The sequence below is a fragment of the Passer domesticus genome, chromosome 20 (genome assembly GCF_036417665.1).
Source record: "Passer domesticus isolate bPasDom1 chromosome 20, bPasDom1.hap1, whole genome shotgun sequence".
Lineage (NCBI taxonomy): Eukaryota > Metazoa > Chordata > Aves > Passeriformes > Passeridae > Passer > Passer domesticus.
Window position 1 is genome coordinate 1561652 of NC_087493.1, and position 11863 is coordinate 1573514.

General features: G+C 65.2%; 2 protein-coding genes across 4 annotated transcripts; one reads left to right on the top strand and one right to left on the bottom strand.

The window, feature by feature from the left end:
• Positions 1 to 611: 611 nt before the first annotated feature.
• Positions 612 to 6337, bottom strand: CANT1 (calcium activated nucleotidase 1). 2 transcript variants are annotated; one of them, XM_064395455.1, is made up of 4 exons: positions 6234 to 6337; positions 4132 to 4771; positions 3687 to 3890; positions 612 to 3253 (listed from the first exon to the last, which is right to left on the bottom strand). In XM_064395455.1, the coding sequence occupies exons 2-4, from the start codon at positions 4748 to 4750 to the stop codon at positions 2883 to 2885; spliced, it is 1194 nt and encodes a 397-aa protein (XP_064251525.1). In that variant the 5' UTR covers positions 4751 to 4771; positions 6234 to 6337; the 3' UTR covers positions 612 to 2882. The 2 variants fall into 2 exon arrangements, with proteins under 2 accessions (XP_064251525.1, XP_064251524.1); XM_064395454.1 differs by lacking the exon at positions 6234 to 6337 and having other exon boundaries at positions 4132 to 6144.
• A 151-nt stretch (positions 6338 to 6488) lies between these two features.
• Positions 6489 to 11863, top strand: C1QTNF1 (C1q and TNF related 1). Of its 2 annotated transcripts, XM_064395469.1 has the most exons (5): positions 6489 to 7150; positions 9400 to 9535; positions 9770 to 9926; positions 10041 to 10183; positions 10536 to 11863. In XM_064395469.1, the coding sequence occupies exons 3-5, from the start codon at positions 9784 to 9786 to the stop codon at positions 11084 to 11086; spliced, it is 837 nt and encodes a 278-aa protein (XP_064251539.1). In that variant the 5' UTR covers positions 6489 to 7150; positions 9400 to 9535; positions 9770 to 9783; the 3' UTR covers positions 11087 to 11863. The 2 variants fall into 2 exon arrangements, with proteins under 2 accessions (XP_064251539.1, XP_064251540.1); XM_064395470.1 differs by lacking the exons at positions 6489 to 7150; positions 9400 to 9535 and having other exon boundaries at positions 9812 to 9926; positions 10009 to 10183.

Sequence of the window (11863 nt, forward strand, 5' to 3'; positions counted from 1 at the left end):
AAAGCAAAGCAGGGAATTCTTTCACCCCTCCCCACGGCAGGCAGGTGCTGAGCCATCTCCAGGGCAGCTGGGCTCCAGCCCATGATGGTGATTCGGGAGGACAAACACCATCACTCGGAATGTCCCCCCTTCCTCTGTCTTCCCCCAGCTCTATAAGCTGAGTATTATTCCCTACAGTGTGGAATACCCTTGGGTCAGCTGTTCTGTGTCCCCTCCCGACTCCTTGTGCCCTCCCCAGCCCCTCACTGGTGGGATGAAGAGCAGAACAGGCCTCAAGCTGTGCAAATGCTGCTCAGCAGTAATGAAGACATCCCTGTTATCAACACTGTTCCCAGCACAAATCCAAAACACTGCCCTACGCCATCTAATATGGAAAAAAACAGACTCTATGCCAGTCCAAACCCACTCGCTGTGTCACCATGGAGGTGTCAGGATGCTGTTGCTGCTGTCACTGTACCTGTACTCTGTGCCTGGCTGGCTGCTGAGAGTGCTCCATGTCCCCAGTAGTGCCTTTGTCCCAGTGGAGCAGGCAGGGCCACAGCTTTCAAGCACAACTGGGCCAGGTGTCATGGGCATGTGTTGGCAGGACAGCCACCACCACAGCCATAAAATATGCTCCTGAGCCAGCCTCTTGTCACAGCACTGCCATGGATACACGCAGAAGAGGGAGGTAACAGAGAGCTCAGCCTCCAGCAGGAGAAGAAACAGAACTGTGCAGCTGGACCCAGCCCAAACCCTGCCTGAGCCTGCAGGAACACAGGGGAGGTGACAGCATTGACAGCGCTGGGATGCTGGATGACAGCTGGAGATGGGGCCCCAGGTTGCCAACTCCACCGTGGGGCCCACAGCCTGCAGAGGCTGCAGCAGCAGCAGGAAATGAGGCATTGGTGCTGCTGCTCTGAGGGCAGCGCAGTGCTCAGGGCAGGGGCCCAGGGGTGCCTCGGCCCAGGGGACAAGAAGGGACCAGGTAGCAGGAACAGCCACTGGCACAGCCCTGGGGCCACAACAGGTGCTGTGGAGCTGCCAGCGCTGGGCTGGGAGGGTGACTGAGGCCAGGAGAGATTGCCAAGTGCCAGTGATGGCTGAGTGGCCATCATGGACTGTGGCCAGCTGGCGCCCAGTGTGGGCTGCAAAAGCATGCTGGGTGCCCTGGGCCGGGTGCTGCATGATCCCCAGGCCACGTGCAGGGGCCAAAGCCAGGCCTGTCTGCAGGCTGGGGACAGGTCCTGTCTAGAGACAAGCGCAGCCCAGTGCTGGCCGAGTCATTGTCTGGGCTAAATGAAAACACATGTCTGGCCTGCAGCTCTGCATGGCTCACAGAGGTGCTGACACTGTAAACAGGGGTGGGGGGAGCAGCCTGGCGGGGTTCTTGGGAGGGCCCCAACCGCTCTGTGGATCCTTCCACCCAACCACAGCCTGACTGCTGCCCCGACAGGCCCCCTCCCTCCCTGTGCACGGCTGGACCCACAGCAGAGCAGTGCCAGGGCATGGCACAGGGATACAGGGGGCACAAGGGCCCCTCAAAGCACAGTGGCCAGGCCCAGCTCTCTGAAGCCCGACCTGCTGGCAGATCTGCCCTAGGGGCAGTGTAAAAGGGACCAAAGTGGGGACACCACAGAACCAAGCACCGGGCCTGGTGTGAGGATAAGCTGCCCTGTGACCTGGGGCAGGCCAGGAGCCACAGTCCCCTTGGTCAGGGGGTCAGGAGGGCCCTGGGGCCAGCAGACGCCCCTTTGGCCCTTGTGGCTTCTGAAACCACACAAGTTCCTCCTGGGGGCCATGGGCTGCGGCAGCAGTTTCACAACACGCTGGCGAGCGTGGGGAGGGCTCCCTGGCCAAAGCCCTGGGCTGCTGTGAACGCTCCTCAGCTGCTGCTGGCTCTGGGAAGCAGAACTGCAGCTCCTGGCTCTGCTCCTGCACCGAGCACAGCAGCCCTTGCACAGCATGGCTGCACTGCTGCCAGCTCCCAGCAGTTCTGTCCAGGGCTCAGCTCTTCCCAGAGCTGACAGTTCTGGGGCTGGGAGCATTTCTGGGGTCGGAGCCATGTGCAGCCAGGGCTTAGAGAAGACAGAGGACCAGCACACACACACACCTCTGAGGGTGTGGCCTGAGAATGGCACCAGGATGGGCCCACTTCACATCTGGCCACAGCTGGTGGCCCCATCAACCACACCCCCTGCCCCATAGGCACAGCCACTGTGCTGGAACCACAGTGGTGAGGGAACTGCTGCATCCTCTGTGCTCACAGGAGCAGAGGTACACAAACACTGTCCCCTCCCATGCGAGACTTTTCTCTGAAACAGGCAGAGGGACACAAACACTGTCCCCTCCCATGTGAGACTTTTCTCTGAAACAGGCCACTCGTCACCCCAGCCATCCTCTCACCCAGCTGATGGGAAAAGGGAAGGAAATCCAGCTTCTGAAGAAAAAGCCTGATTAAATCCCCCCAGTCTGACCCTCTCTGGCTGCACACCCCACTCTACCCAGCGAGCCCCATGGCACACAAGGCACAGCTGTAGAGCTGGGGCTCAGCTGCAACCCCAGAGCATGGATGTCACCAGAGCCACCGAGCCACCGCAGATGGTTCTGTCGCAATTCAGGGCTGGGCACTAGGGGCTGCACTGGGGCCTGACTAGGCACCAGCACTCCAGGACCTGGACACTGTCCCGGGGCCGGGAGCACCCTGTGGTGGCGGTCCCTTGCCACCAGGTGCCACTGCCGAAACACTCGCACCACACCTGCTGCAGCTCAGTCAACACTTTACAGGAGAGCCCAGGGCCAAGGACACAGCTGGGAGCGCTGCCTGACATCTCTCATGGACCCCGGGCTAGGAGCAGGCTAGCAGGGCCTGCCCACACGCCTCCACTCGCTCCAGATGTCTGTTAAATAAACTCAATGCCCTCGTACTTCACACTGCCAATCCTGGTCTCGGGCAGGAGGAAGCGCCCGTCCAGTGTGAAGGCCATGATGTAGCTGGAGATCTTGCCATTGTCCTCCTCTGACTTCAGCGCCACGATGATCTGGTCGTCCGTGTCCGGGATGAACTTGAAGGAGGAGAAGCCATGGGTGGGAACCACGTCGCCCACGCGCGCCACCGTGACGTGCCCGAAGTCCTGGGTGGAGCTGAGCAGCAGGTTGGTGCCCCGCCGCTCGTCCGCCTGCTCGCTGTAGCGCTCGTGGCTGGCGCGGCGCGGCAGGAAGAACCAGCGCTGCAGCGTGTCGCTCCAGGAGGCCGACTCGTGGATCAGGTACCCTGCAGCAGGAAGTGGAGTGAGACCACACGGGCCACAGGGGCACAGCCACGCTGGGGCGGGACCGTCCTCCTTCCCCTTCCCCTCCAAAACACCCCACAGCCCCATACAGGCAACCCCTATTAACTCATCTGCCTGCTCCTGCCCTACTGCCTGGCAGCAGCCCCATAATTCTCCCCAGAGCTAAGCAGGGGCACTCAGCACACCCCACTCTGCCTGGGGGCACAGCTGCCAGGCCCAATGCCAGATGAGCCACCCTCTAGCTGCTCCTGGCACAGGCAGCAGAGGAAAAGGACTAGGACAAGGGGAGATCTCTGGCCTCTGGCAGCCTTTAAATGCCCCCCGGTGCCAGTATCCCTGGGGAGGGTGACTGTATGGCTCTGGAACCATCAGAGTGTGGGATGTGGGGTGGCAGGAGGTTGCCCTGCTCCATACCTGGGGGCCGGATCCCCGCTGCAGCCCTCAGCGCGTTGTAGTTTGTCACCCAGTTCTCGTGGCTCACGTCACCCTTGTAGCCAATGACCTTCACCCACTGGGGGTTCTCGTTCACCACTTCCCCTGTCGTGGTGGTCCACTCCTTGCCCAGTCCTCCCACGTACAGGTGCTCATCCTTCACTGCCAGCCACTCTGCCTTGAAGCCTGTGGTGGAAAGAATGTCCTGAGGGGAGCTCAGTCAGCACGTGGCCACCAGACTGTCCCACATGCCCCACACCCTGCACCCCTGAGCCTGGTGCTGGTGACAGTGTCCCCCATGCAGCCAGCTGGTCTCTCAGCAGGAGCTGCCCTCTCTTGGCCAGGCTCAGAGGTCACAGGAAAGGCGTACCCCACCCCAGCAAGGTGAAAAGAGCCAAGGGCTTTACAGGACAGGACAGGAGCTCACCTTTGCCTACAGTGCCGTCCCCATCTGGGAGGATCACCCAAGGCACCACCTTGTTGCCCTCGATCTGGTAGACCACGCCTGTCCGGTCGTCCACCGCGTACAGCTTCCCGTTGAAAACCACCAGCTCTGAGAGCTCCATGCCCCGGCCCTTCTCCGCCAGGTGGGACTGCAGCATGCTCTCATCCTTGTCCCACTCCACCGTCACTCTGTCCCCACTGTCTGACAGTACCAGGTAGCCCTTCTTCAGGTAACTGAACCAGGTGTGCTCCTGGGAGCCCCGGGACTGCGTGTCCAGGTCGGCAATGACGCCGATGCGGTAGCGCACGCCCTCGGGGTTCCTCTGCGGCGGGGACAGCGGGTACGTGTCATTGTAGCGCTCCCCCGCCCGCAGGCCGAGCTGCCAGGTGCGGGGGCTGGGGGGGCCATGCCGTGCTGGGGAGGAGCGGTGCAGGCAGAGCAGCAGCAGCAGAAGCCCCACGCAGGCTGAGGACAGCACGATGGCCTTCCAGCGCAGTCGGAAGCGGGGGTCAGCACCCTTGGTCATGGACGCGAGCACGGGCAGACCACCCACGCTGATCCGGAGGGGGCTCATAGACTCATGGCAGGGCGGGACAGGCATCAGACAGGGGGCGAGCAGAGCCTGGTGGGAAGAGGGGAGCGAGAAGGTCAAAGAGCTGGATTTGGTGCTGACTGAGCTCGGGGGACAGCAGAACACAGCCATGAGGGGCCCCATCCCCTCTCTTGCAGCAGAAGGTGCTCCCACCTCATGCAGCTAAGAGGCACCATGCCCATGGGCTGTTTGCTGCTGGAACCACCCTCAGCCCCTCTCACCTGGCTCTCTCTGCGCCCCCTGCCCAGGAGCCCCAGCGCCTTGGCAGGATTGCACGACCTGCCCGGCAGCTCTATCTGTGCCATGGTCACTGCAGCTCAGGCAGCGAGCTGAGGCACCTGGCTCAAGGTGAGCCCCGTGTCACAGTGTCCTGGGGCACGTCCCCACAGGGTCCTGGGAGGAAGTGGGTTCCTCTCGGGTGGCAAGGATGACCCTTGCTGTCTCCAGAGTGGCTGGGCAGCCTGGCCCAGCTCCCGTGGCCCTGAGAACCGACCCCACTGATGAGCTGTGAGCTTGTCCCCAAGCCACGCAGGGACACTGGGACACGTGGCAGCTCCGCCCAAGCAGGATGCCAACACCTGAGCAGGAAGCGCAGTGCCCAAGGGACTCACACCCAGACCTGCCCAGCCTCACAGACACAGGACCCCTCATCCTGGCCCAGGACACAGCGTGTCCTCCACGTGTGAGCACTGTGAGCCCACCTGCGGGCTGGGGTGCCAGCAGTGCCCTCAGTGCCACCTCCCTCCCTGCAGCACAGGGGACGTGGCAGCACCCCGGGCTCCCGCAGACGGGCACTCCGGGCTGCCCGGGTGGCAAGCAGCCACCACTGGACCCGTGCTCAGCCCGTGCCATGCAGCCCGGGGCAGAGACCCTCATCCCGGGGCAGAGACCCTCATCCCGGGGCAGAGATCCCCAGCCGCCATCGCAGGGCTTTCTACAAAAGGCCCGTGCCGCAGGGTCTCAATGTGCCTTTCAGCAGCCGGAGTGGCAAACAGAGGCGGCATTGAGCGTGGGGGGCCGGCCCCGGGCAGGGGAGCTGCGGCACAGCACGGAGCCCCGGCTGGGGGCACGGCAGCGCCTCTCGGTCCCGTCGGGATCCCGGAGCGTGGGCCTGGCAGAGCCCCGGGGACCCCCTCGGTGCGCTGACCCCACAGCGCGTGTAACCCGCTCTGAGCACGGCCGCGGGGACCCCCGGCCAGGGACACGGGACGCCCCTCTAAGGACGCGGGGATTGCCCGCCTGCGCCGGGCGCGCCCTCGGGGACCCCCGCGCCCCCTCCCCGGCCGAGCCGACGGGCAGCCGGGGCACCGCCCGGACGGAGCGGGGCCCTGAGATCCCCGCGGCCCCGGGACCTCCGCGCGGGGCACAGCCCCGAGGAGCCCACGGCTGCCGCCCGGGAGGGTGCTCGAGGCGCGCGGTGCCCCCGTCCGGTGTGGACCCCCGCCTGCTGGCCCGGCCCGGCCCGGCGCCCCCCGCCCGTGTCCCCGCTCACCGCGGCGCCGCCTCCCCCGCGCGCAGCCGCCGCCGCCGCCGCCTACAGCTCCCGGCGGCCCCGCGCGCCGCCGCCGCCGCGCCTGGCAGCGGCCTGACCGCTCCGTCTGGCGCACAAACTACAACTCCCAGGAGACCCTGCGCGGCACCGCGCCCCCGCCGCCCCTCCCGCTGCGCAGCGGGGCCTGCCGGGAGCTGTGGTCCGCGCTGAGCAGAGCCCGCCGGAGTGGGCGCCGCGCACGGGCGGCTGGAGCCCAGCGGCGGGGGCGGTGCGGGGGCCCAGCCGGCTCTGCGGGGTGGGCACAGCCCGGCTGCCCGGCGGGCATGACCCCCGCGCTGCCCTGCTCTAGCCCGCAGCACATTCTGTCCTTGGCCCGGTTGCCCCCTGTGTCACACCGCCACTCGGGGTGGGAGCGGGGTAAACCCAGCCCCGCGCCTTGGGACCCGTGTGCGTGCCCGGCTGTCACAGGCTGCAGCCCGGTGCGGCTGTGCTGGCCGCGCTGCCCTCGGGGCTGGGAACGGCCTCCGCAACGCCGGCACGGGGCAGGGTCCTGCGCCGGGGCCAGCCGCACCCCCCGGGATCCCGGGCCCCGCGGCAGCTCCGGGGAGCCGCTGGCAGGTGCCGCCTCCGCTCCCGGTGCGGCGGCCCCGGAGCACGAGCGGCTGGGGCGGGCGGTCCCGGGAGCACGCACGGTTAAGGCAGCCGCGGGCGCACATCTGGCGGGGGAGGGCTGCGAGCCTCGTCCCGTGCCTCGCTGCCTCCTGCGCTTCCCAAAAGTGCATTTCCGCCCGGGCCGGGCGAGGCGAGGCGGCTCCGGAGCGGGAGGCAGCGGTCGGCCGCGGGCAGGCTCTGCGCTGGCCCGGGCGGTGCCCTAGGGCAGCAAAGGCAGCGCCGCGAGGGAGAAGCCGTGCCCCGAGGTAGGTGGGGGCAGCTTTGGGAGGCCCGGCGATCACCCCCGGAGCTGCAGGGGCCGAGCTCCCACCGGCGGGCGGTGCCGAGGTCCCGGGGGGCGGCTCCGCCTCGCCGAGCGCTCGGGTGCCCTGGCACACGCCCGGCCAGGGGGGCCGGTCCCTGAGCCCCCCCCGGCCGAGCCACGCCCTTGCCTTTCCTGCGAAGGAGCAGTGGGGGCCACACGGCTGAGCCTCACAGTAGTCTGGGGGCACAGCCCGACCCACCGCGGCTCTGGGAGGACACAGAGCCCCCCCAGCCCTGCTCCAGCTGCGTCCCCAAAAAACTCATGGCTACAAACACATCAAACCCCCGCTGGGCCACCTTCGGCATCTCTTGGGGGTCACAGTGGCTGTTGTGACCCAGCACAATGTCTTGCTGGTGCTACAGAAGCTGGAGGGCTGCAACTAACCCGTGCTCCTTCCCCACATCTGCCCCATGCAGCTCCCACCCTGCTGCCTGCCGGCTCTGCCCTGCTCCAGGGAAAAAAGGGCTCTGCAACCGTTCCAGCATCTGCAGCAGCACACGGGGCACCTGGCCCACCAGCATGACCCCAAGGCACAGTGGTTCTGGCTGCTGTGCAGGGAAGTTTGTATCCACCACCCTAAACAGAGACGGGTGCAGGTCCTGCTGCCTCCACACTGCCCTGAGCTCCTCATCCCTCCCCTAGGGTTTGTTCCGTTTCATCCTAGTCTTCATCTCCATCTGGAAAGTATTTTGGGATGTTTTGACTTGCAGTCCCAAGGCTTCTGCAGCCACTGAGTTTAAATCTCTGACTGATCCTGGAGAGCAGCCAACCCTGAGGGAAATGCGTGTCCCTGGCAGGGTGGTGTGTGCCCGTGTGCAGGTGGGCACACAATGCCCAGCAACCTGCAGGGTGCAGGGGGCACGCTGGGGGCCCAGTGATCCCCATGGGCTGCTGGCAGCACCCTGCGAGCACCACACACTCGCCTCTGTCCCCAACAGCCTGGGAAGCACTGCCTTCCACCATGGGAACTTCCTGGTGGAGGGTTTCTCCTCGTGGAGCAGCTCCCTGTGACACTGCGCTGTGCCCAGGGCCCAGCCTGCTCCAGATCCTAGAGGGATGCCTGGTGTGACAGTCCCAGAGCTGGGGGAAAGCCACAGGCTTCCCAAACCCGGCAAGCTGCGTGCCCTGCTCAGCACTGTGTGTCTGGCACAGCTGGGGGCCAGGCAGGCTGGGCAGAGCCAGGGCTCCCCTGGTCACAGCCGCTCACAAGGCCCTGGCCGGCCGCCTCCACCTCTATCCATGGATCCGCTTGTCCCCTGCCTCCCTCCACACCTGGCAGCACCGACACAACGGGGTGAGAGACAGTGGGAAGTGTGTGCCGCGGCCAGGCCCTTGGCAGAGGGTTTGAGCAGCAGGAAAAGCCCTTGGAGCCTTTCCCAATCCCTCCGCCCCTTCCCAGCTCCAGTGAGTCATGATGCAGGCATCCGCCCCCGGAGCCCTCCACTCCGCTGCGGGAGCGCACGTGGTCCCTGGGACCCCGCACCTGGGGCCAGTGACAGCAGCCACCGACCACCGACTGAGAGCAGGCGCTCACCAGAACCACAGGATTCTGCCTCAAAATCCGTCATGGCCTGGCTGAGCCGCAGAACACAGGGCAGGGCTGAGAGGGCGCTCCGCGATCCCGGCGGAGCGCAGCCGGGCGGCTCTTTGGGAGGGGACACCGGCGAAAGCCACACGCATGTCCCACCCCAGGGAGGCGCCTGGCTGAGATAGGAGCCAGGCAGCAGCCATCCCCGTCCCGCTCGGAGCCTGCAGCCGCGGGATGCCCGGCGCTGGGCACTGCTACGCCCCTGTTTGGCCAGGGCTGTCCAAAGGGCGAGGTGCTGCGTGCCCGGCCCCACGTCTCCAGCAGATACGCTTCTGATAATAGAGGGAGGGGTCGCGAAGTGCCTGGGCTGGGCCACAGTGCCACCACCACTGCAAATATTAGTTTTGGCCCCATAGAGGGTGTGGGCTCTTGGAAAGGTTTCAGCCAGCTCCCAGATAGGGCTGCCAGCCCACATCCCTCTTTCTGGAGGAGGGGGTCTCGTCCCCTTGCAAACCCTTGGGCTGGCAGCCCCCAAGGCACAGGAGCCCCTCGCAGGAGTAGGGTGCAGATGCCCTCTCTGGGCCCACCTGGGGTCCCACACACAAGCAGGGCTGCACCCTGGCATTTGCCTCATGGCATCTGGGCTCTCTGTAATTTTTCAGGTGCTGACATCCTAAATTGCTGCTCTTGGGCGTCCATGGGAGGCAGCTGAAGCCAGGCTGAGCTGGAGCAGCAGCACTTGGTCCAGGACTTGGCCCGCTCAGAGGCTGCTGCTCTGCTCCACTCTCAGCTCCTGAGGTAATCCCATCTGCCATATGTGCCAGAGCTCAGGGGCTGCACATGAGCCCAGAGCCCCCTAACTGCCTCAGCGTGGGTCTGTACAGGTGCTCACTGGGGTGACACTGTTCCATAGCCCAGCCAGAACCCCGGGGCTGTGCAGTGCACAGGTCCTGTCCCAGGACAGCTTGGGGCATGGCTGGGCTGGGAATCTCCTCACTCCTGTCCCCCTCAGCTGTCCCTGCCATCTCACAGGGCCCTGCCAAGGCATGGAGGGGCTGTGGGTGCACGGTGTCCTGCTGATCTTCCTGCTGCCCTGCCCTGTGGGGAGCCAGGCCAGCTCCCTCCCTGACCAGCGATGGTGGACAGACCCCAATGAGGCCCCGTCCCAGCACCAGGCTGCCAGCACCAGGTGAGGGGACCCCTGAGCCGGGGTGCTCTGCAGTGGGGGCCAGGGCAGCCCTGGCACCGCAGACCCCCCGCCCCCCCCGTAGCTCCTGTTGTGCTTTGCTGTCTGCCTTGCCAGGGCCGCGCAGGAGCAGAAGGCTGGTGATGCCCAGGAGGGGCTGCCCCCACAGCCCCGCTGTGTCCGCTGCTGCCCCTCACCTGAAAAGCGCTTCTACCCCCAGTACCAGCCCATGCCTCAGATCAACATGACCATCCTGAAAGGTGAGGGCTGGCAGGACCCCACGCTGTGCTGCCAGCATTGCCCCAGCTCCAGCGCTGAGCTGGGCTCACAGTGCCAGCTCCTGCACAGGCTGGGAATGAGAAACTGGGGTGGTGCCAGTGGTCCTGTGCCCTGCACAGACAGGGGGCAGGAGCCACACTGGGGTGTGAGCAGCCCCTGCTTCTGGGCTTCTGGGTGGCTTCTGGGCAGCAGCATCAGAGCCTGGGGAGAGGCAGGGGCAGGACTGGTGGGTCCCTGCTCCCTCCATCTGCCTCTGGGGAAGGGGCTCTTGGGGTGCTGGGTTCAGCTCTGGCCCCTGCCTGACAGCCCAACTCTCCCTCCTGCTCTGCCCAGGAGAGAAGGGGGACCGTGGTGAGCGTGGCATGCAGGGCAAGTTTGGCAAGACGGGGGTGGCTGGCAGCCGGGGCCACGCGGGGCCCAAGGGACAGAAGGGCAGCATGGGCGCCCCCGGGGAGCGCTGCAAGAGCCACTACGCCGCCTTCTCCGTGGGCCGCAAGAAACCCCTGCACAGTAACGACTACTACCAGACCCTCATCTTTGACACGGAGTTTGTCAACCTCTACGACCACTTCAACATGTTCACGGGCAAGTTTTACTGCTACATTCCCGGGATCTACTACTTCAGCCTCAATGTGCACACCTGGAACCAGAAGGAGACGTACCTGCACATCATGCGCAATGGGGCGGAGGTGGTGATCCTCTACGCCCAGGTGAGCGACCGCAGCATCATGCAGAGCCAGAGCGTCATGCTGGAGCTGAAGGAGCAGGATGAGGTCTGGGTGCGGCTCTACAAGGGTGAGCGCGAAAACGCCATCTTCAGCGACGAGTACGACACCTACATCACCTTCAGTGGCCACCTCATCAAGTACAGTGGGGACCCCTGAGCCCCCACACCCCTCCTGTGCCAGGCCAGGTGGCCAAGGAGCCCCTGTCCCTCCCATCCCAGGAGTGCCACCCCTATTATGCTGTTAGTCACCCTAGTGCCACTACCCCCAGCAGCTGCACCAGTGTGTGAATTCCCTCGCTCCAGCACCTCAAGGCTAACCAGACACACCTGGAAGAGTTGGAGCACTTGTAAGCCCCTGCCACGTTAGTGACCAGGAAGCAGCTGCTCCCCTGGCAGGGGTGGGGGGGCAGGGAGCTCACTCCCTCTCCCTGCTCCAGAGCTGGGTTTGCCAGGCTCAGCCTGTCGCGGTGCTGGCACAGCAGCACAGTGTGACTGCTGGTGCCCTGGTGCCAGGCAGCACAGACACTTGCACAGTGCCACGCTCACCTCCTGGCACCAGGCTGTGCTCCCCAGCCAGAACGGACAGAAGGTGCTCAGCACCATCCAGAAAGGCAATAAACCACTAAGGGCCCTCCTGCCTTCTCCGGTGCAGGTGTTGCAGCGGGGGGCTGGGTCCCCCTGTGGGGAGTAAATTGTGTCAGTTCCCTCTGCAGATTCTGTTGCTGCTCGCTGCAGCCTCTGCTCAGGAAGGGCGCTCTACCCACCAGCAGCCCTGGGTGTGGGGCTTTTGGCCTCAGCCACTTCCTCTTCCCTTAGGTTATCTGCTGGCCAGGCTTCATGTTTGTGTAGATGCAGCAGCAGCATGGGCCAGCATTCTGACCCCCCATTCAGCTCATGCCACATTAAACACCTCACATTTCCAGCCTTGCTCACA